The following is a 25950-nucleotide window of genomic DNA, read 5'->3' on the forward strand; positions in this document are numbered from 1 at the left end:
GGACTCTAAATGAGAATAATTTGAAATCCACAGAGAACTGAGAAAAGGCTTTGGGTCTACTGTAATCTCCATCTTTGCAGCTCAAAAGCATTCCCAACATTCCCATGATTTTCCTGGTGGTAAACCAGGAGCCTTATGAAGCTGGTGAACAATAAAAGAAAAGGTAGCTTGTTGGGAGCTCCCAGCAATACCTGTCAAAATTAAATCATTGTGCTTCCTTGCTAATCTACATGACTAAAACAACTCCATAATTCTCTTCTTAATCATCTTTTAATCAGCATGTTATAACATTGTCCAGGATCTAGCACCTAATGGTTTTCTAAAAGATTTTTATGGTATAGATAGAAGTCAATAAAATAACAGCTAAATATTTCTGCTTTATTTTCAAAGAAAGAAATGCTAACTCTAAACTAGTTTTTTTTGTGAGGATTGAAACGTATTTACTAAACTATCTCTTGCCTATGACAAATGTGAAAAAAAAATGAAAACTCAAATGAATAAACAACTTCTGCTCAATATACACAACAGGAGTTTTAAGACTTTCCTTACTTTTAGTAACAACTCCCTCTAGTCGAATGATATTAGGATGGTCAAATTGTCCCATAATGCTTGCTTCTCCCAGGAAGTCTCTCCTCTGCTTTTCTGTGTAGCCTACTTTCAGAGTCTTGATGGCCACTGAAATCTCTTTCTTTGAAGGAAGTTTTAAGCGGCCACTGCATACTTCTCCAAACTCACCTATTATAAAACAGAGAAAAACACCTATTATAAAGCAGAAGATAAACAATGATATACTTAAAAAAAAATCCCTAGAGCGCAACTCTTTCTCTCAACAATTCCTTTAAAAATATTATCTTTCACTGCATGATGTATTAGTAGGCCTCCAAATTATTCTGTAAAATGACAATTTGATGCTCCTAAGGAAACTCTAATACAACCTCACCCTGCTGGAAAATTGGACTTTGTAAGAAGCCTCAGATATTCTGAAGTACTACACTATGACAAATGCAATATGAAACAACAAGAAGAAAGTTGAAAGCTGTATCAGAATGTTCACCCCTTGTTCTCATAGTTAGCCTTTTCTCAGGACAATCAACAACCCAAAATAGATACTATGAGTTAATATTTGATTAAATTTTAGTTTTACCTCTTCTATTTTTACTAAGAAGTTCAATTTGGCTTGCAGCCAAACTCTCTCGAAAATGAGAAAGAAATCATCTAGCATCAATTCACTTTATTGAAACATTGGTGAGTTGCACTATTGACAAACTAGCTATAAAGATTTCCAGCTTCTAAGAGGAGAAGATAGAACAGTATTAAATATATAATGTAAAATATCTTATCTGTAGAACCAATTTAGAAATATTTTCTTAGATTCAATGCATTCAAGAAAAAAGTTGAATGTTCTAAAAATAATCATGGTGATGAATACACAACTATGTGATGATATTGTGAGCCACTGATTGTATACTTTGGGTGGACTGTATGGTGCGTGATATTTCAATAAAATATTTAAATAAAATATTTAAAAAATCAAAAGAAAAACTTTTTTGCATTAAAAAAAGAAAAAAAGTTGCATTACATGTGCAGTTAATCCAGAATTTCTTGAATATAGGTGCTGAATTTTAAATGTTCTAATCCAACGGACATACGATTTCTTGGAATGCATGTGGGCCCTTCCTTAGATATCTTATCATTAGGTATTTTATCTATATTTTATCTAATATACTTAGATATTTATCATTATTTCATTAGATTTTGAACTTCCTGGGAGCAGATGCATTTTACATCCGTCTCTCTCTTCTCCACTGCTGCCATAATGATTGGCACACAGCAATAACATCCAAAGAATGTTTCTTCTTCAAAGAAGACAACCAAATTGTGTGGGTTATTATATCTGTTTTATAACACATTTGAAGAAAGAATGTTTTTTAATATCAAATGAAAGTTTTTCTGAAATATGCTATGATTCATGACGTGATTGATTGTTAGACTTTCTATGGAATTGAGTACCATTCTTAATCCAACCTTACTTTGGATTTATCTACCAGCTTCATGCCCCATGTGTCAGTCATACAGAAGGTGGAGAGAAGGTGGCAAGAAATAATATGCTTCTTCTCTCTAATTTTTTGCTCAAGTGGTTGAATCAATCCATACAAACAGTGGGTTGTCCTATTGATTTACCTGCTGCCTCATTACAAAAGTCTTGCTTTTCTCCAGGAAGCTCCAACCCCCCTCAGACTCAATCCTTTCTTAGGAATCCAGTCTTGCCACTGTCCTCAAAACAGTGATTGTAACTTGGCAACATCACTTAAGATCCCAAGGCAGATGTTCATGAATTTGTTTAATAAATGTTGATCAAATGGCAACAGTGACACACACTGTGAAAACCACAGAGATAAAATGGTAAACACTTGGGTTTGAGTATTCCTTAGGGTGGTAGGGAGAACTGGGGGGCTGAACTTGAGAACATGCATTAATCTTTCTAAATCCAAAGGAGATTATGTCATTATAGATGTGGGAATATTACGAGGAACAGAAGTTCTGGTGCAAAGCACATCATTGTTATAATTTGTAAACAAGAATTAGAATTTCTCTCTTTAAACAAGGTTCTCTCCTTGCACATTCCAGAAAGCTACAGTTCACGTGGTATAAAAATTATGTGTGGGTATTTATACCATAAGAAGGCATCCATGATTTTCAGTTTCTGAAAATTCTGTCACTACTATGAGCCAATATGATGTGTTTTAAGCTATATAAATTGTGTAGACACAATTTATTCTAAGTGACAAATTGCTCTTCATTTTCCTGGACAGGTTGGACAGCGCTGCAGCTTAGAGCATGGATCCTGGAGCCTGACTGCCTCGACACTAGCCTCAAAGCCCACTCTCTTACTGTTACAATAAGAGGTACATAATAAAAATATAAATTGAGCAATGCCTAGGTATCATGTAAGAACTACACATGAATTATCTCATTTAATCCTCAGAAAAATCCTACAAAAATATATTTATATGATCTTCAGTGGCCAGCATGGATTATGACATTGGGAGAACAAGATTCAAATTTTGTTTTCCCACTTAATAGCACTGTGACCATGGGACTTTGAAATTCTTTTACCTTTGTTTCCTCATCTGCAGAAATGGAGAAAACCCTTCTCTAAAATGGCTAATAAAATTAAATAGCACAAGAGTAGGGATTTATGAGTAGGCTTAATGAATATTTTGTCCCTTGAAAAATTCTATTTAATCTTTGAAATAATGGTTGGTTTTGGGAATAAAATTTAGGAATAAGTCATAATGAATTCCTCATTAACAAAATTTTATTACTTTGAGAAGGTTAATTTCATGGCTCCATTTTAATTTTATCATTTGAAAATTTACCTTCTACAAACAAAATAGGGACAGTTTTATTACTCTTAATGGGGCAAAAGTTAACACTGTCAGCAAAATCTTGAAATAGCATATATGTGTAACTATTTATAAATATATCTGAAGAGAGAGAAAGGAAAAAGAGGCTCTGTCCTAATCTTTCCTGAGCACCAGATGATTGTTAAGTGGCTGGGTAAAAGTAGCTCTCCCCCCATCTCATTAATCTGTTACCATTTTTAATGAGTATGCTTTGTTTCACACCACTGCACTCTGGATTTCTGAATCTATCAATATCAACCACACTTATAAGGTTTTACTTCTGTGTTTCAGAGTACAGTGATAATGTGTCTGCCTGGCCTTCTGCATATTGGCTGAATATTAGTAAACTTCTCCTCCTCTCACTAGATCGTCCAACTGAGTGTGCAAAACCCTTGTGCTGCATAAGCTGCTTTGGCTTCCATGCTAGAGAACAGTGCACTCTTGTGGGGCAACATAAAAACCAGGAAGAAAAAAAAGTTTTTACCATGAAGTGGTTCACAAAACAGGACTTCACAAATGAAAGAGAGTGGTCAACATATAGCTGAGCATGCATACAGAGTAGGATGGCCAATATGCATATTCTGATATCAGACTGCGAAAAAAAATTCTAGTTTTTTCTAATTTTCTTTTAAGAGTCACCAGTTTATGAATTACTCAGTTTTTCCTCCATGAATTCTAAGGATGTATACATCTAGATGTATACATCTAAGGATGCATACAGGGAAAAAAAACAGACAAAATTATACACTACCCATATATAGAATCTATATTGTCCTTGCAGAAGATGTAATCAGATATTTTATACATAATACAATGAGCTATTTTCTCAATCTTTCACTCCAATTTCTGCATCAACATAGCAATATTGAAGTATGAGATGATGGGGTAAAACTATTAAGCATGGTTAATTTTTACTTTTAAATACTGTTTGATTCCCATGTACCTTGTATATAGTGTGGATGTACATGTTTTCATGTGGTATTACAGGAAATATTATTTTAGAAATGCTGATAGTTTCTACAGAAATATGCAGTTGCTATTAATAACCACTCCATAGGTATTAATGAATTTAGGGTTGAGTTTATATAAAGTCACAGGAAAGTATTAAAATGGAGCACTTCATGTTTTATCTGAAACAACCATACAAAATAGCGATGATTGAGTTTGTACAAAATGCATCAATTATGATTTTATTTTGTGCTTTTTTCTAATTCCACAGAGAATTCTAAAATTACTTTTTTTCCTGTGACTCAAAATATTCACCTGATGGTCTTTTAAAATGGGACACACTTTTATCCTATTAACCCTATTTAACCAAATAGGCTTTGTGACACATGATCAGCGTAGCCAGGGGAAGATTGAGCTGTTTCTGCTGCCGCCTCTGAAATTCAATAAATTAAAAGCCAGCCATGGTCTGTGAGTCTGTAAGTCTGGCACCTTTGAAATCATTCCATTCCATTAAATACCCCTTCATTTATTTATTGCCTGCCTTTGATCATGAAATCAGAAAGTGTCTCTTTCCACAGCAATATACTGAGTCCTGAGACCCCTAGCAGTCTCAATCAGCATTCTTATTCAGAGCTGTAAACTTGTCACTGATATGCTAGGTTTGCAGTGGGACTATTACGGCTGTTACCTGCTCCAACAACTTTGTCAATGGATATGTTGGTGGCATCCAATTCCTTGGCAAACTCATGAACCGCTTGGGTAGGGTCTTCGTAAGTATGTGGGTCAACATAAGTCCTGAGACCTGGAAGTTTTACTGGTTAAAGGAAGAAAGGCATTACTGTAGCTAGATGAATAAAACCTTTACTGAGCAAACTTTATGTTAAAACACCAGCAGTTAAAAGTAAATTCCCATCCCAGAAAAGAGCATCAACTGTAAGGTTATTCCATGGCACCGCAGAAATTGGCAGGCAGTGGTGAACAATTATAGAAAAGAAGTTCCCTGAAATGAAACACAAAGAGAAACCACAAGAGCAGCTTTCTCTGCAAAAACAGCCATCAAGGAAGGGTATGTAAGGAGGAGAACACAGTTCAGAACTGAACAGGCCAAATAATTAGCCAACAGTTGTACCACTAAGTGAACACAATGATACCATTTGCACATTTATGATTTTATGGAGACTGTAGTAACTAAATATCTATTCCAGCCCAACCAGACAATAAAACAAAATATTTGTAATTGGACTTTCCGAAGGCTATATAATGGATGTAATTTTAGATAAATTAATTAAAGGCTGTAAAATGGAATATCATCTGTCTGGCACACAGGAGAGTCATTTTTGGATTTGATAGAATATTAATGAGTTCCGATCTACTGAGAAAAAGCTCACAATAAAGATAATTTGGAATGTTAAATAAACTAAATTTATCTGAATGAGAACTATACATTAAAAAAAGGAGCCTAAGATTTACTAAAGGCTATTATTTATTAAAGCACATATAAATATGCACTAACATCGAAAGAAGTTACAATTTAACTCACATAACATCTACTAATATTACTGATTTTACTTCCAATTCTAATTGTAAATCTTGACATACAAACATACTTCTAATTTTAGTGATAAATATTAGTAACACTGCTTTAAGATAGGACATGGATGCTTAATGGTATTCTTTTTCGTTAATCACACTAAATCATTAAAAGCTTTTTTGTCCTGAAACAACAAATAAAATCATGCACCGTATTTTCCAATGTCACTTCTTAGTGGAAGAGTCTCATTGGCAAAAGGGCAACACAAACTCTGCAAATATCAGAGACTTCTTTGTGTCAGCTTTGCAGTTTGTATTAAATAGGTGTAAAAATTGTAGATGCCAGCAAGTGTTCTTGAGGGAAACCCTCAACACAATGACTATTAAGTTAATGAGACCAAGATTTCAGAATCTGTGCCAACAAATGATCAGTTCATTAAACTACAAGGCAACTTCGAATGTTATGATTATATCACACTGTAATTTGAGTTCCTGCAAAGTGTCCACAAAAGCTTCCAGTAAAGAAAGTTAGACCATCAGAATAAATGGATTATAAAAGAAATTGTGGCTGAGAGAGAAGAGAGGAGAAAAAACTCTTCTTCTCAGCTATTTATTGAGACAACAAGGGGGAAAGAGGGAATAAATGGAGAATGTAGGAAAGGAGAGGTCAACTGGGTTGAATCCACTCCTACTCTGTCGGACACTGACACTGCCACTGTGAAAGAGCCACTGTTCTCCAGTCAAGATGCAAGGGATGGAGAACTTTAAAAGATGACAATGTCTAAGGAATCAATGTCCACAAAAATAGAGACACATCAAGATCTATCCTTTCCTTTGCGGTAACTGTGAATGGAATAGCTTTTAAAATGAGAACTCTACTTTTTTAAGTTTGCTAATTTGAAAAGCTCAGCCAAAAAGATTAAATTAAGTCTGAGAGAAAGTTCTTGAAAATATACTATTTAAGTGCCTATCATGATGCCTATTAAGTAGTGTTCCATAAATAATAGATATTATTTCTATTTTTACAAGTTTCATTGTTATGAATGTTAAATTACAATTTTTAATTATTGAGGTTTCATAGCAGTAGAATTTGGGCCCCAAATTGTCCATTTCATTCAAACTCACATAGTTTGCATGCTTCTGCAACATTAAAAACATTGTTTCCTATATAAAACAGGTACCAGATTTACCTCTCAGTACTATGAGCTATTATTTATTATACAAAAACTATTTCATATATTATCATCACTAAAATACATGAGCTTTAAAACAAGTAACAAATTAACAAAAGTTGTCTTATTGTTTCTTGTTTTGGAGTAAGGAAAACAGTAAAAGTAACCATGGACTTCACTAGAACATGTTAGGAAATGAAGTCTTAGGGGAAATCTTTTTGTTTAGTAAACTTGGTTGCATTTTAACTAGGACTTACCTGTCAAATTGAGGCTACACCAGGTGATCTGCCTGTTTTGATTTGCAGCTACTTAGTAATAGTAAGGTAAAGAAATCTAGCATCATTTTCAAGGAAACCAAATGACACTTTTAAAAATAAGGTAAAACTGAAAATTCTTCTGGTAGATAATCACAAATGTTTTGCATTGCTGAACCTACAAAAATCAATTTGGAGGAGATTCTCTGATATCAGTTTTTACAGAGAAGATTATAAAATGAGCTGTTGGGAACATGTCTCAAATATTTCAAATAAGCACTGGCTTTAACAAGCCTGGAATGTATGCTTCAGAGCTATCCTTCAGTACCCATCAGCCCTAGAGAGTGTACACAGTACTGAAAAATCTGAAAATTAAAGAATCATTCTCAAAATCAACTGTACTCATTGCTATTCATTACAACCAAGTAAACTTCTTTTCTCTCATATGGCATTTAGTAGAAAAAATGCACACACAGAGCAAGGAAAACGGTATGTTCACTGTGTGGGCTTTAGCTGCTGAGTTTTAACTGCTGACCCCAGAGTTTTGAGGAATCAGGTGATTCAGGCTGCAAGGCACATAATCCCTTCACACCAATAATTAAGGGCAACATACAGAGTAACTGGGCCCTGTCATGAAAACCAGATAATAAACACATGCACATGTGTTAAGCTGTACAACTTTACAGTTCATTCTGTGCAAACACAATAATTTACATTTCCATTTTACCAGCATGAGTTGCCCTAAGGATAGCAAAAAAGCAAGAAGGCCCAGCTAGAGAGGGCAAGGGGACAGGATCTTAGGAGGTGAAACATATCTCTTTCCTTTTGAAGCAATATTACAGGTTTTGTAACAAGGCTGGAGGGAATAGTTCATAGCTAAAGCTTTTTAAAGTAATACCAAAGAAATGGTCTGAAATAAACCAGCTGTGGTATTAAGAAACAGAAAGTTTATGGCATGCATATAAATTATATTATGCAGCTAGGATAAAATGCATCATTTTTGTTTGTTTATCATAAGGATATGGTACACTTGAAGAAAACTAAAGTATCAACATACTCCATAAAAATGAACAGCTGAAACAGACTGGGGTGATGGGGAAGCTGCTTGTAGTAGAAACAGAAATTTATCGAAGTTCCAAATTCATGAGATTCATAATTCCCATAGAAAGAACCAAGTCAGTATGGTCTTGCTTTAAAAACTATATTTACAACAATTGTCCTACTCAAGTTAAGAGCAATTTAATCTACAGGAATGCAGCAATTTAGACATGCAATTGTAAGGAAGTGTTTTGGAGGCCTATGAAAAAAAATCCAAGAGAAGAAATCTGTATTGTGTTCATGCATTTGTTTCATAACTTTTAAATTTGGTAACCTAACTAATCTGGAAGGATGAGATGTTGGTATTAGGAAGGCAGAACTTTGACCTGATTGGAAGCTATTCCATAGTTACTCTGCAATGAGATGGCAGGGAACTTCAGTGGAAAGAACAATGTGGTCTGCAAACTTCTGCATTCTTTTCACCCCATAGCAATTTATGTTTTGAAGACATTCTTTCCGTTTTCTTTTAAGCTACTATATTCCTCCTACAAGTAGGCAATAGGTAAGCAAGTTTTCCCTTTAATTACAACTAAAGCTATCATTTTTAGATGCAAATTCAATGACTGATACTGAATATAATGTCGATTTGAAAATAACTTTAGAAGATGGTAGTAAATGCTAAAAAGAACAATGTGTCTAAGACTGCTTTGGTTATATTGAGTTTATTTTCAAGCACATCAGCATGACTACAGACTCGGTACTAATTTCATAAGATCATGCTATTCCCTCTAAGGAAAAAATTAGTAAGTGCCACATTACACTAAACCAGTTTTGCAAAGAAAAAACACCTGGGATGATTTGTTTTTCCAGAAGGAAAAAACTAGAGATTCTTTTTTGTTAGTTGTAAACACTTTGTTTCCTAAAAGAATACTTATTTTAGAAAATAATAAAAGAGGTTAAATTGGTTGGTATTAAAATGTGTGTGTGGGGGGGGAAGGGCCCATTTTTCTACCAGTTGGATATCATATAACTCCAAAATAAAGCTGTTTATTTTAAAGGCTCTCTCCTGATTGGCTGGCAAAATGGAGTAAGGAATTTTACATAAACAGAGATTGTTTATATTTATTTGGCAGTTAGGAAACAGAAAAGGCTCCTATTTAGACTTCAGCAAAGGAATGGTAATAAGGAAATTGAAGATACGCTTTGCATTTCAGCCACGCAGAACTGACTGCAGTTCCTACTACCCATCACGTGCGTTATTTGAATGTAAACCACGGATTACCCTCTATTTTAGCTTAAAATATGTTGAAATGTAGCCATGTAAAAATTACTTAATGTAGAGCCATGAATTTCCTTCTTTGTTTAAAAATAATTCACCTTGTTCAATTCTTCCATAAAACTACTTTTGAATTCTTTCTGTCAGGGGGATATTATCCAATTATAAATCAACAAATGCTAGAACTAAAATCTTAAAACCAAAAGAAAGAAAGAAACATACGATGTCCATTCCCAAAGTGAAGTCTCTTTTCATCTGCGCCATGTTTTGACTTGTTATAGCCACAGAACCTATAGGCAATTCGAGAGAAGAGAAAACATAAAGGAAACATACTTCAATGATCTCTGCTCAGAATGTGCAAAGCACCTCAGAATAAAGTGTTTTCCTCAAACAATTAAATGCTTTACTGAAAGTTTAATGACTTCATATTTTCTAAATCCACTATAGAAAACCTCCTTCTCTGGGGACTCTGGAAAGCAGCCTAATGAGGAGATACAGAGTTGCTTCCCCACTGTGCAAACCCCTTCAGTTCAGTTTTTATAATGGTCTTAGAATGTGTTTATAGTATATTTCTAACAACTACTGTTAGAATGAATGAAGGGTAAAGTCTCCATTGTTAGTGTTTATTGCTGTTCAGTGTTCCCAGGGCTCTGGGTGAGAAAGTATCTGAGGAACCTGGGGTATATTTGAAGAGTGAGGGGGGATAATTGGAAAAAGAAAGTAAAAACTAGAGGTAGGTCAAAAGAGAGAAGGGAAGCGGTCATTATGGGAGAGTGGAGGTGGGGATTCAATGAAGAAAATAAAATAAAAAATAAAGAAAAAAGGGAGAAGAGAAAGAAGGACCTAGAATAGAAGTGGAGCCAATCATTTTGTATTCAAACTTTTTAACAAGATACTAAAATACGTAAAATACCACCCTCTTCAAATTTTAACAGCAAATGAGAGCAGAAAGCAAAGCAATAATGAAAGTAAATGGCAAGACAACTGTGAACTCACCTCCCAATCAAAATGTATATGAGGACGGTGAGGAGTATAATTGCTACTGCAGCTGAAATGGCAATCATTACCACTTGGCTATTTTCACTAGAGATGGAGAAAGCTGTGAGGTTGAAGGGAAAAATACAAGAAAAGAAAAGAAAAGAATTAACACATTGTAACTAACATCTACATGGATGAGCTGATATATTAAATCATGTTTATTGATTTAACGTCTGACCTACAATTGAAGGAATGCTTCATTTACTATAAACAAATAGACATTTAGCATACTTTTTCTGATTATTTCTTTTTCAATTGATAAACACTACCTTTCAGCTCCTTCAGTCAAACCCTACCTAAGTGCCTACTGTGTGAAATATGCAGGGCTGGTTTTCTTTGTCCTCATTGGAAAGAAGCTTTCTAATCCGATTAACCACCATCTTTGAAAAGATATTCAAATCCAAAGATATTCTGAATTAACATTTTCTGCTTAAAATCTCTGCATGGATCTCCACCACTTTCAGGAAAATGCAAATTCCATAGCACAACAGGTAGAGCCATTTAGGATTTAGCTCTTATCTAAATCTTTCCTGTTGAAAAGTCTATAAGCATCCTAATCCTAGATTCCCTGGACAGGTCTTTAATATGTTCACACTTTTGCACAGGTTGCTTTTGTTGTGAAGGCTGGTTGAACAAAGGACCAAATAACAAATCAAAAGAATGCTAGAGTTTAGTTGTTTGAATACTCTACCCTCAAACAAGCCAACATGGCACCTTCCACCCCAGCCAAATCTAAATTGTGAAGGTTTTCTCTAAAATATGAATTTTTAGATTAGTGAGATGATACAAGCTAAGAAATGCAGTAGATAGGTTGTCACAAGTTCTCTAAGCATCTGAAAAAAGAGTGCAGAGTGTGACAGAATGGAACACTGATAATATAAACTGTTGCAAATGCTTTATTCTTTACAACCAGCAAACAATTTACACCATGGTGGCAGTCAGCTTGGTAGTGCCTGCTCAGATCTCCCTGCTGCCAAGAGTGCAGTGAATTGACACCCTCCAGCTGCTGCACCTCCAGGACCCACTGCAGCTTTCATGCACTGACCACGCTGTCTTCAATAGCTAAGCAGAAGAAGTCTGCTGTAGCTGGGCCATTTCTGTCCAATGCAGGATTCCTCTAATAGGCAATCTTCACTAAGAGGCTTCCCATTGGCTTGTCAAGAATGTCAGAGTCACAATGCAGTCTGAGATTCTTCTCCCTGTTTTTTCTTCTTTCTCCCCTTTCCTTCATGGATGTTAAACCTGCATCTCAGTCTGAGAATTCCCTCCCACTCTTTATACTTCCCCCACTTTACCCTTCACAAGGATTATCCTCCAAAAAGCTCTTGCTCTGCTAATTCCATTTTGGCATCTGCTGCCCTGAAGACCTGAACTGATACACCACCGCACTATTCATCTGTAATCGCGTGTTAAATAGTTCAACACTGTATTTTCAAGAATTAACATATAATAATTGCAATTTTTGTTTTCCATTTTATGTACTGCAATAAAAATTTAAATTTAGCAGCAAGTTCTAAATTTTCTAATAATTTTGATTAGCCAATTTATAAATAAAGTTCAGGGAAACTGTCAGGGGAAACATGATAGGAGAAAGAAAAATTCTATTCAGCTATTTTTTTTTTCATCGAAACAGAGATTAAACTAGGTAGAACTTCTATACAGTTTCATCTAGTTCTAAATATCTACGAATTCTGGGGACTCTCTAAAGCATGGAGCTAAACTGGATCATTTTTGTTATTGAACTTAACAAATACGTGAATGAGTAATATTGATTAAATGTGTGATTTTATATCTAATAATTTAGTACGTATATTGTTAAAAATTGATATATTGTATTATCTTCTTAGCAATTCCATTCGAATTTGTTTTCTTAAAATCAAATGACTTCCCCTGTTTCTAGTCACTTCCAATTTTAATACCTTCTGATAAGGAATACTGCTGGCCTACTTTTCCTAAATCAGACTGATTTGGAGCTCTTTGTCATGAACCAGTATGTCTGCATTTGTTTTCTCACTTGGCTGCTTATTAGCTGTGTGGTATTGCATGGGTGTCTTAAGGATTAAATTAGTTAGTACAAGTAAAGTACTTACAGCAGTGCAGAGCACATGGTAGGTGCTCATTAAATGTTGTATATTTTTATTCTATCATTTCCCTGGTGAAAAACTTACAAAAATACTCTATTTACTCATTCACGATTAATTCTGGAAGAAAAGTCCTCTCTATAACGAAACCATTACATATAGAGATGTAACACGTTCAGGTATACTAATGGGATTGTCTCTCAGGCTCATTTTCTTGTATAGTAATATCCAATAGGATCTTCAAATTCTAAAACTTAGCTTTATCCCACAGATTTTTGGTCTTTGAATTCTTAGGATATTCAAATTATGGACTATGTATTTAAAACACATAAATACACATTTATTAAGGGCCTAGTATACCAGGTAATATTTTAAGCACTTTACAAGTATTAGTAAATTTTATCAACATAAAGATCTTATTGAGTTATACACAATTATCTTCACCAATTTCCAGGTAGGGGAACTGAGGCAAGGAAAGTTGAAGTAACTTGTCCAAGATCATCCTGCCAATAAAAGCAGCTTGGCTCCAAAATCCTTGCTTAACTACATTACCTCTGGCTTTCTTAGACACAAAACTCACATCCTAGATTCACTGTCTGACCACTGAAGGTTTCCAGAAACAATTGGATTACCTGTTTTTCCTAAACATGTCATGCTGTTTTCACTTTTTGCTTTGGTGGAAGCTGCCTTTAAGAAAGTCCTTTTTTTCTACACTCTAAGCTTTCTGTCGGTTTTATTTTAGCATCATTTAAGAAAAAAATACGGGCAACAGAAGCACTGAGTAGAAACTCTAAAACCTGGAGATTCTAGCCTCATAGCCATCACTTAGTAGCTTTGCAACGTCAGGAAAAACACATAAATTCTGAGTCCTAGATCATGTGTAAAAGGAGATGATAGAATCTGACTAGCTTAGAACAGGATCAAATTGGATGTTATGAAATGCTTTATAAACTGTCATATAAATGCATGAGTCCTAGAATCAGACCTATTTCTTAGCAATTGTGTAACATTGGAAAGCTTACTTCACCTCTCTATGCCTCAGAAACCTCATTTGTAAAATGAGAATGACAATAAATGTAAAGCATTGACATATAAATAATATTATGAAGCTTTTAGCAAAATATGTGCTCAAGTGTGCCTCAATATGTTTGCTAATACCAAGTTCAGAAAGCCGTGTAAATTCAAGCTCAGAATACACTGTGCCTTACTAAGAAATATCACATATGTTATAAATGAGAACTTTGCTGGTAATTAAAAGATTAAAACTAGGAAAAAATAAGCAAGTGGTAAAGAAATCCAAACACCAGTCTATTTTATATATTTTTAATTTAAATGCATTGCAATTAAGATTTAACATCCTTAGTATTTTCATGGCTATTTCATTTTAATAAAAAAAAACAGAAGGAGAGTAGATCTTTGTCTTTACCCCTAGGAAAAAGTACATTTGTTTCCCATGTATTTTTAAAGTCTGGAAGAATTCTATGGTAAAGCATTAAGAGTAAATTATTTAAAAAAAATCAAACTGCTTAGCTCAGAATTCTTTTTTAAATTGGGAGGGGGAGGAAAAAATTTTTCTTTCTATCCTCATTTTCTCTTCTCTCCCTCAATCCATGGAACAATTGTAAGTATTAAACTTACTTGGTAAAAATCCTAAGACTCTGCAGTTTTCAAATGCAATATCTAAGCCTCAGACACCGAAGTTTCATTAAAAGTTCACAATTAAACACTATCATAGCAATATCTGTGGCAAGTTTAGAATTGCATTAGAATTTTGGAATTTATTTGTTGCTACAAATTTACTCATCAGGTAAATTTGATTTTAAGTACTGGTTAGGAATATATAAGAAGAGATAAAGATTCCAAAATCTGCATCAACATAATAAATCTTTATCTAATGGTAATCTGTTCCTGCTGCCCCTCAACATGCCTTATTTCTAACATCAGGTAGCATCAGATAGACTAATCATTTGCTATTGATATTTCTGTAATTTGAGGTTTTTACTGACAAATCAAATGCCGATGTTGTTGTTTATTCAAACACTCATTTAAAGATTGAAAAAGGCAAATCTACAATCATTTCAAAAGAAGAATTTCTTTTGTACCACTTAACAAATTGCACACTTACAACTACCAAAATTAAGTTATATTTTAATCATATAAAATTTTAAACTTATTTTAAGTCATGTTCACCCAGACCCCCATGGAATCTTGCTAAGTATTGTTTCTAATGTTCTCTGAGCGAGGTTTCCCTTCGCCCATTTCATCATAGGTGGATTAGGAGAGATCTGTAAGAATAGATTTCTGTATTTGAAGATGGCAGCCCTTCTATGAATAGAGGAATTGTAATGGATCAGATGTAGAGTCCAGGAGCTAAAACACTGACTGTTAAAAAACATTTACAACCTCAGTACTTTGCAGGAGTCCAAGCTTATTACTGCAAACAACGTTCCTAGTTGTCTGACAAAAATGTGCCATAAAATACTTGCTCCTTCATATCAACTTACAGAGTTTTTATAACTTTTGTCCATTCTGAATGTTTCTATTAGTTATGAAAATTGGGCATAAAAAATATCACCATGCCAGTCAAATGTGATTCTATGTCAGGAAAGAAATAAAACATATCTAGAAGGCGAAAAAAAAGAGCCAGGAAAAATGAGATGGAATGGGCCAAAGAAATTACTGGAGTGCTGGCATTTACAGACACTCCTGGATTTTCTGATTCTTTATGCTGTGCATTTCTAATTGTCTTTCTAGGCTATTTTACAATTGTGAAGTTAAGTTGTAGAAAATGTGATGCAAATGTGTTACTCCAATCACAATAAAAATGAAACTTGTTCACTAGAGATATAACTGATTTATGCCTTGTAGAAAAGATGAACCCAATCATTACATTTATTATACTATAGGATATTAACAAGTTCTGGATATGTTAGCAAAATTGTTTAAGTAATTCTGGTAGGCTATCCGTAAAAATACAAACAACATTGCATGCGTGTTCTACAAATATTCTTTAGAATCAGTTTTAACATCTTACTGGTCTCCTTATTAATTAATGCGTTAAGTAAAATCTTTGTCTTCACTTTATATTAGTAGTATAGTCATGATTTTGCCTTTTTGAAAAATTTAATAGAAGGCTTTTCTAAGATGAAGCAAAATGCATAAATATTTTTTATGCATGAACATAAAAGAAAGATTATATTGAGAAATCTTTGCCAATTTTAGACAAGCCAAATTTGGGGCCCATTTGGATGGTTAAATTGTCTGTGATTGTGAATGAAGCTATAAACAGGTTTTAGAAAATCCTTATTTTCCATATGATACAAGATTCAATGTGCTGAGGATTAAAATAAAATTAATATCCTCATCGTTCAGCAAGTTTGTTTTTTGTAGTTCAATGAATCATGCAAGATAACTGGAATATCTGGATTAATGGGCACTAGAAATGTGTTACCACATTACATAATGTTCCCTAAAAGCAGTTTATGGCTAGGAGAAAACCAGATGTATTCCAGACATCAAAATATGTTTGGTTTTTAAAAAAAGAAAACAAAGATGCACACCCAAGCAAACACAAATATGCTGACACAATGCTGGGCAAATTACTAAATGTCCCAAGCAAAATACTTTCCAATGTACCACATTTGGATAAAACTCAGAGAGAGTAGGAATAAATTATCAGACATTTGCAACAACCCTCCCCACCCCACACTTTGTTGAAGAAATACATACAGTCTGGGCTTGTTTCAAACTCAAACTTGCGGCTGTTGGTCCCATATCCAGCTGCTGTTCGGGCTCGAATTTGGAATACATATGTAGTGTCAGGCTTGAGGCTACTGATGGTTACATTTGTGCCTCTTGCCCTCAAAATGGTATAACTTGTCTCTTGTTCCTGCTTTGAGGTAAGAAAAGATAATGTTAAAATCAGATCTTCATACTACTATCAAATTATAAGAAGTAAATGACTCAAAGCATGTCCCTAATCAGTTATTTTAGATTTTAAATAAAGCATACGGCAGGTAAAAAAGACAAGACATAGAATCATTTCACTCTCTGAATGTATAGAACTATGTTTTTTAAGTTAGAAATATTTACTGAATTTTAGAACTTGGACATAATGATTAGTGCCTTGGACATAAATTATTAAAAATGAGTTCATTTTTACTGATTAAAGAATCTATGAGTGGATGTATGTTTTCTTCCAGGGAAGATAGAGAGGAAGCTTCAATCTACTTCCAGGAATAAACTTAGAAAGGAGATAAATACCCCCTTTAAATTTAAACCATATAAGAATGCTTTAATTCCCAAATAGAAAGTATTTCCATCAATCGTAAAATACTAAGTATAAAAAAGCCAAGATTTTATATGTGGCTCTGCATCAATAATTTTATCAGCATAAATATATTTGCACTGTGTTTAATCTAAGCCACTGTGGTTTACTTCTGACAAAAGCTTCAGATAAAAGTCTAGAAATGTATTTCCCAACAGGGTCTCTCTTAGGAGATCCAAACTAGACATTAGGAGATTCATACTGTTCATAAATAGTAAAGATGTTTTGTGTGGAGCCTTGCTTACAAAAAATTGTATTTCCATATAGGATTGAGTTTTGCCCTCTAACATATATTAACAGATACTAAACATCCTATGGTAGGCAGCTTGATTTCAGTCCATGGTACAAGGTCCCTGCACTTGGATTCTGTCAAATGATGCATATCTTCAATCAAAATTAGATATGATATATATTATAGAAAATATGCAGTTCACTATATATATTTTTACTGAAACAAGTTGGTCATATTAAATAGCATTTTTAGTTACTATACTAACCAATGAAAAAAGTAGAATGCTTCTTCTACTTTCACATAAATAATGATCTCATTTATATAAAGAATCATTGCACATTCAGTGAATCAGATTCAGGCTTAGTTCATTATTATCAGTGAACTAACCAGACAAGAAAGCTAAACACTGTGGAGCTTATATTCTAGTGAAATAGCTACAAACATTCTATCATTATATGTGTGCATATGTGTATTTTTGTATGTATTACATAACTGTGATATGCAAAATATATTAAAAATAATGTATCAAATTTTAAAAATGGTTAGGGAGTAATCAATAGATTCAATCTTTTTTATCTATACTAGTTACTATTTAAAATTAAGTATGAATTGTGCTTTGCTGACAGAGTTTGAAATAAGTTCAGAAAAAATGTTATGCTACCAAAAGATATGAACATAGTTCATTCACATTTGGATTTGAAGATTGGGTGTTTTATTCCTGCTTTTTCTATTCAGTCTGAACTGAGGTACATCATCAATTTTCTTTTTGGTTGCTGTTGCATTGCCTGTAATAGCAATGGATATTTATACTTGGCACCATATATCTTCTCACACTTTAATCATAATCATAATCAGATAGATTGTTAATAACATAATAGGTCACTGAAAGTAGAAAAAATGTTATGAATTCTATGATTTTGGCACAATTAAGTTTATCATGTTTCAATTTATTTTAATAAATTTCTTTTCTTTTTCCTGTAGGTAGTTATGAAAAACAAATGACATCTTCTTGTGAAATGACTTAACTTCAAAAAAGGAAAACATTACATAATGAAAGGAATTTTTTAATATACCCTTTTTTCACAAATAATTGGACCAATAATTCTCATGCCATACTGATCCATTTTCATGAGTGAAAAAGTAGATGATTTTAGGGGAAAGATTACTTACAGAGGAGTTACAACCACCGAGATTCAAAACAGAGGCCTAACATTATTAGCAGTGAGACTATGGGAAGTTGACATGATGTCATTGAATCATAGGTTTCCATTTGTAAAATAATCTATATGCATATGGTCATATAGATTATCACGCTGCTCAAATTTAAATAATCTATGCAAAAGTGTTTTGTAAATGCTAAACTGCTAAGATAAATGTACAATTTGATTTTAATTGACATTCAAGTACTTTGTAAACCGCAACAGACACACAAATAAATTGTGTCCTTATTACTAGCTGTAAACCAATCAGCTCTGATACTGCATTTGAACACATTCTGCATTCAAAGTTTACCATAATTTAAAACCAAGGAGAAATAAGTTCTATTTAGAGTGATGAAATATCACTGCCTAAATTCTACTCATAAATAACCAAACAGGTATTTTTTATAAATGTTTTAGTGATCATTCTTCCTCAAAACAACATCCTCCATACTTTCCTGAGTTTCCAATCTAAGGAATTCTCACTAAAGAATTCAATATCAACCTTACTGGAATTTCTGGCTCTTGGTCTGCCCTATGGAATTTGATCTCTTTCTCTCTCTCTCTTTCTCTCTCTAGTTCTTTCTTTCTCTCTCCCTCCCTCCATCCTTCCCTCCCTCCCTCCATTTCTCCTGTCCCTCTTCCTCTCCTGTTGGTTCTGTTTCTCTGGAAAACCCTGACTGATACAAATTTTATGTTATAATTTATTATTATTTTATTGTGTGAGGCAAATTTACCCCCCACTAACACCTTCTAAATTTTCTTGCACAAAATAAGAAAGATTTTCATTCTCAGGTCAATAATGAAATGTTTTCATTATTAGCACCGTGTTTCTTTCTCTACTGAACAAAATTCATATGAATGTGCGGGTCAGGAAATGGGCTTGAGACAGTGAACTTTTGACTAAGGGCTCACTATAAAATAGTCCATAGAGCAGCCTTGGCATGGAGTGACTTGAAAGTCACTGCTATTGCCAGGACTATCCAGCTGAAGCTTGGTAGTCACATATTTGCTGTGGCTTATTGCTATAGAATGCAGGGGGGGGTGGGGGGCGTCCAACAGGATGGCTTCTAAATCCCCCTGTACCTATAAGTTAAAGGTGTCAGGTGAACAGAATTCTAAAGAGATCTCTACCAGTTACAAGCAATATCATTGGTTTCTTTGCAAGACCAGAGCTTATGAGAAGATAGCCTCTTTCCCTACACAATCCAACCTTTTAACTTTGTCTTTGTACCTTTTCATAGTATTTGACCTCGTAGTCCAATATGATCCCATTAGGGTGCTCAGGTTCTTGCCAGGATAGCGAGATGCTGTTTCTAGATGTCCGATCTTTCTTAATTGTCACAACAGGCGATGGGGCTGTGAAGACAGGATGGGGAGAGGCAGACAGTAGAAGGAGGCAAGTTAATGGGGTTGGGGAGGGTGGGGAAGAGGAGCAGAGAGAGAAGGGAAGGAGCAAATGGGATTTATCATTGTGCTAATCTTTGGCATGAAAGCACTGTTTCCATTTCAAAGGCTCTTGAGTATTAATCTGGCCCCATATCAAGCCTCAGCAGCTGGATTATAGCCCTGGTACATGCAGACCTATGGAAAATGAGCTGAGATTTTCTGTTGCTGGTGGACTAGTGGCAAGCGAGCAGATGTTTTCAATCTGCTACTATAATGTAAGCAATGAAATATATTTGATATATTAAAAAAAGAACAAAACCTCAGACTACCTATTTGTTATAATGTTGCAAAGTTATTAATGCCAGATTCTTCAAGACATTGATAACATTTTCATACGCAGCTCTGCAAAAGGACTGGAATCCATTATGTACAAGGAGTCCCATGGTATCCATTGGTAATAACAGTATTTAGTACATTACAAAATAGAAAAGATTTAGAAATTATTATGGTGTGTCTTGACTTCTGACAAGTTACTCTCATAAAATATATATCATCAACATAATCTTGTACTTTTTATCTTTATTTATTAAAAATTATTTATTAAGAAGTAATTAGGAAATGACTGCTATATGTGTCACAAGTTCTCTAAAATGTTTTCAGGTATCTTATTGGGTAGTGAGTATATATTTGTTATGCTTTGCTAGGCATTATTCGAAGTACAGAATATAAGCTAAAAACTATATGATTGAATCAGATAACCATAGGGTAAACTTCATTTCTAATTGAAGATTAAATAAATTGTAAGTGATTTCCTATTTAAATCTTTCCATTAGATAGAAAATGCCTACTATCTTTCTATATGCTTCTGTTTTCAAACTCAGTCTCAGTGCACTGGCCAATGGAATTATTTAAAATATCTCTCCGCAGGGTTCAGTGGCATTATGTCCTAGGGGAAAGAGAAAAAGATAATTTACAAGTACAAACCAAACAAGCGAAACAAACAAAACTCAGGAATTTTTATCTACTTTAACTGTTGAATTGCTTCCATTATTAGAGGAACTATCTTGTTTAAATTTTTCTCAAATTTAGGCCTATTAGAACCGCATGCATTTGTATTTTGCCACACCAAATAGGGTACATATTCTCAATGTGTTGATTTGATGCTTTTATGTTTACCACAAGGACTTTTGCAACGTACCTCTCATTTAAATTGTTCCTATCTACACATGCCTTTCATTTTTGTTCCTCACACAAAACCAGGCTTTTCATTAAGCTTGCTTTTTTTGCCATTTTAGTGGAAAATGCATATCTAAAGGTAGAATCCTTTGCAATAAACTTCCTCTCACCTGTTCTTTTTATTTGTAAGATCCCCTTACTAACTCTTCTAAGTAAAGCATCATTACTTTAATGGCCTGGGATTGATTACTTACTCTTTTGCCAAGGGAAAATGTAGATAGTACTTTTCTGATTGAGAAGTGAACTCATTTTATTATTTACATTTTGCTCCCATTAGCAATTAAAAACAAATATTGTCATTTACCTTTCACATCTATTCTCATCTATTCAGTATTCTGCTTTATTTACCAAATCGACGTCACTTTCCCTCTGATTTGCTGTTCTGAAGTTGATTCTATACAAAGGTAGGTTTTTTAAATTATATTTCAGTTGATATTTCATAAATATATTCAATGTTTATTAACATTTGCCTGAGCTATAAATAAATAACAGGTACGTTAAATTTCCTTGAACTATTTTCTTCATACTTGCCCTAATACTTAGAAAAATCAACTCACTATTCCATTAACAGATAAATTCCACCTCCAATATCTTCCAAACCAAATTTTGCTTCTTTGTACAAGAAAGAAATTCCATTAAATTTTCTGCTAAAGCAGATCAATTCAAAGAGCAACTTTTAATGTGGTGCTTACAGCTTAAAGATGGAACTTTTCCCTGATAAACCTATGGATAGCCTACTTTCAATTCCATACCAAACTGGCTTATTTTCCTGATGGTTCAAAACATTTTTAAAGAAATTTTGAAAATTACCATGTATAACATCTATTCTTTATTCATTTCAAGGAATCTAATGTGACAAGGTTGTATTAACTTTTTACTGAAAGCTTTGCAGGCCATTTTGGGGATCTGCCTAAATTTTTACTCCTTCTGCACTGAGCAGAACTCTTATAACTGTTGAATTTCTTCAAAGCTGTTTAAGGAAGCTGCAGAGACCTGTTGGACTGTAATAAATAGCCTTTTGTAATTCCACACTTGCTTAAGTAGAGGCAATTGCCGAAGCTTGTGGCATCTCTATGTTAAATGAACCCTTCCTGATTCTTGCTTTTATGCCCCTGTTAAGTCATTTGTTCTGCTCTTTTAAGACATGCCCCTTATGCTGGCTACATTTCAGCAGTTTCAACCCAGTGCACCAGCTGAAAACTGGTTACATTTAGGTAATGCTTATCAATATTTTAATACTAATTAATAATTAACAAAAATTGTTTTTCTCTCACCTAATAAATAATTTTAAGACATAATAAAACAGTGGCCAAAGGGACAAACATCCATGGATACTCCATTGTACAAATGGTTCTAAAAGGTTTTCAAGAACACTTTTTAATTCATATTTTGAGGTAGAATATATACGTATCTCCTCATGTGCTACACATAATACAATTTGTAATATTAATGAGAAACAATATGTATTATGTTTTCTTTAATCTTCACCCATCAGAGTGCTTTATTTAAATTAGTCATTTCCAAAATTTATAGGAATTTTTTAAATTAAGTTTTTCTCTACAAAAGAACATGATACTGCAAAGTTTACTATAAGATTTGATTTATTTTATTTTCATACCCCTTGTCTTTCAAAACTTTTAGTTGAAAGAATGGAGGGTCATCCTATTGAATGAAGTGAAAAAAAATATTCTACCTTAAAACTGGAGAAATGGTTCTGTGTTAGGGTATCATAAAATGAAATTATAAAGGAAGACGAAGCATAGGTTTTCCCTGGCAAAAAAATATAGAGTATAATCTAAAATAGAATTTACCAGTGAGCATCCCAATAGCCGAGGGTTAAGAGTTTTAATTTAGTGTGTCTTTTCCATAGCCTAACTGATGGATCACTAAAATGATTCTGGCTCTTCTTAAGAGGAAGACCTGATGACAGTCCCGTGAAGCTGGCCCAGACATTTATACAAGTAGCAAACAGGGAGTTTTGTAGGAAAAAAGAAGAAAAGATAAACTGGTAAAAAAGAGAAACTGAAACATTACAAAGTAATCATCTTTAGTAAGTTGATGATGCTCTTTGAAATAAGGGCTTGGTGTATAAAACATATTTTGGTTGTACTCGGATTTGTGAGGGAGATAATATCTGATTCTTCGTTTTTGTTATTCTGTATACAACTGGACAAATTGTCCTTTGGAAAACAGTAGGAAAAGGAGGCATGATATACTCAATACATGTGATGTTGATTCCACTTTAACAGAAATAATTTTTAGGAACATAGGAGAAAAATAGTGAAGGTTGGGGAGGGGGGTACGGCTCATGAATCACTCAGTTAAACCCTGCTCCATAAATAAGATTTTCTGAATTTCCTGAACACTTCTGAACCCTCTTAGTATTAAGAAATTCTGGGCTTGTTTCTCAGTTGACTCGATCATGGCTGTTTCAAAATAACAATAGTTTTTGTTATTGCGTCGTGATATAAGACTGGGCAGATATTTTCACCCTTTATTAACTGGTAATACGTGTTTTCTGAAACCTAATATAAAAGTGCTTTTCAGTTTCTGTTCTAAAGAGAAAGAATTCTGGGAACCAAGGCCTGAATTGTTCACTGCATGTATTCTCTAGTTCAAGGTCGCTGCAATGGCAGGCTCTTACATCATCCCCTTAAACAGTTAATACGTGAAGGGTAGACTAGAGGTGAAGAACTTTTTCTAAAGAGGGTTTATTTAGTTTCACAAGGGGGTTATTTTCTCTCATTGTTAACATAGCCTAAGCTGCTAATTACATCTAACGAAATATATATATATATGTGTGTGTGTGTATATAAAATGGATATATGTATAATATATAATATATGTAATACAATTGGTAAGCAAAAATATTAGACTTAAAAATGTTTCTATGTAAAGGAATTGAGTTGCGGTGGGGCTGGTATCATTCACAATTTGTATTAGAATCACAATTGATACTTGCACATGCCAAATCTACTGAGAGAGATTTGGAAGGTATTCATTATTTTAACTCCAGTGTTTTTAAACTACATTTCTCATTATTCTGCAGTTAAAATATGACCCATCCTTGGAATCAGGAAGTGAAAACTTAAAACATCAGCTCCTAAAGGATCTGATTTGGTTCCTTTGTTTTTATTGGGACCTTCCCCTTTCTGGGTTTGGGAATTTCTAATGAATCTCTGAGGTATCTCTGTGGTTTAGAGATTGAACAATTTAAAATAATAACAACAAGAGTTCAGTGTTTCTTTTCTAAGTGAGCCAAGGCATTTAAAAATTATCTCCATGGGAAAATAGTATGCAGTTGAGAGTTGAATTATTTTTTCTTTGAATAAACATGCCTTTAAAAGCATTTTTCTCTTGTTTTTCTTTATTATTCATTACAGTGCCTACTTCAGAACATTTTCCTACTCAGTTTTTTTCCAGAATTAATAAAATCATCTATAGCTTAATGTTCTTTATCTCACTACCTCTAATTTCCCCAAACCTGTTGTTGTCAGTAATTAACTGTTTCCATTTCAAACCTCACCATTTTGCAGTTTACCAAGTTTGAAATTTCAGAATTTTACTTCTTTATATACTTCTTTATATATGAGGTTTTATATACCAAAAACCTCACTTGGCAATCAGCTACAATTTCTGAAAGTTACAAAATTTTGTATCAACTCAATTTCAGTTCTATAGAGCCTACCTCAGTTCAAACCCTCAACATTCTATATGTTTCCCACAGTCTTTCCAGAATTTCAACTTTCTACACATTTTGATGATTTATCATTTTATAAAACAAATGAAACCTTGACTCTCACCTCCTTCAATATCTCATAATACCAAGTCTAGTTTTCCTAAATATGTGAACTAAATCAAACACTTCAGAGAATCTATATTTAAGAATCTATATTTTTAAGGCAGTTGCTACCAGAAAACTCTTATGATTACACATTTTGGAAATTCTGGACTACAATAGGATGCATAAAATGAAATCCATTAAAATACTATTTAAGGCTCTTCACAAGACTGCAACATACGCACCAACTTTTTCTTTTATTGGTCCTTCTTTCAAATCTTAAATTTCAAGGGTACTGTGTTCATCTGTTCTTACTTGTGCCTGCCTTATTCTTTGTCTGGAACACCAAATTTGTTCTTTTTTCCACTTGAAAAATAGCTTCTACTCACTATCTTTCAGAATACATTGCTAATAAAATTTTCCTTTAAATCTCTTCCTGAATCTCTTAGGCAATAGTTAATCAGATCCTTCCTCTGTCCTCTCGGACTATAGGTGTCCTTTCTCCTATTATTTAGCTTGCTACATCAAGCCCACTACATCGTGTTGTAATTACACCATTTGCTTACCAGTAGGCTTCTAATAGGCCATAAGGTTCTCTTTATCTTTAGGTCTAGCCTATGTGTCTGCCTCACATAAATCTAATCACACAGCTTGGTTAGCTTTGCAATAAAATGCATAACATAGTTTGTGACAGGTTACTCTGAAAAATTTATTGCATTAATCTCCTGATATTAAAATAGCAAATCTCAAATAAAAATGAAAATTACAATATGCTGAATAGGGAGATTGTCTTCTATGAAATTATGTCATTTAAATTCTATAGTAAACAGAAAGTAATTTCCTCAACTAAATTCATCAAGGTAGGAGAAATACATTCTAGGATATCATAGATTAAAAATAGACTTTGAGTATGGAAAAAAATAAATTATGACTAGGATTTAATGTTTGTTTTTTCCTATTGTTTGTTAATAGAGTATACAAAAGTTTTAGGCCTCTTGATTTTAAATTTAGAGAAAACTCTAGAAAACTCGAAAAATTTAAT

At 33.7% G+C, this 25950-nt stretch overlaps 1 protein-coding gene across 3 annotated transcripts in view; it reads right to left on the reverse strand.

The window, feature by feature from the left end:
* Positions 1–25950, reverse strand: part of EPHA3 (EPH receptor A3) — a 349448-nt gene that overhangs the window by 52124 nt on the left and 271374 nt on the right. For all 3 annotated transcript variants that reach the window (XM_077118666.1, XM_077118668.1, XM_077118669.1), the window contains exons 6-11: positions 19737–19861; positions 16474–16636; positions 10622–10724; positions 9848–9915; positions 5044–5169; positions 550–735 (exon numbers count right to left, since the gene is read on the reverse strand). In XM_077118666.1, coding sequence (XP_076974781.1) covers positions 550–735; positions 5044–5169; positions 9848–9915; positions 10622–10724; positions 16474–16636; positions 19737–19861 — 771 coding nt within the window. The remainder of the gene's footprint in view (positions 1–549; positions 736–5043; positions 5170–9847; positions 9916–10621; positions 10725–16473; positions 16637–19736; positions 19862–25950) is intronic.

Source organism: Tamandua tetradactyla, chromosome 10 (genome assembly GCF_023851605.1).
Source record: "Tamandua tetradactyla isolate mTamTet1 chromosome 10, mTamTet1.pri, whole genome shotgun sequence".
Lineage (NCBI taxonomy): Eukaryota > Metazoa > Chordata > Mammalia > Pilosa > Myrmecophagidae > Tamandua > Tamandua tetradactyla.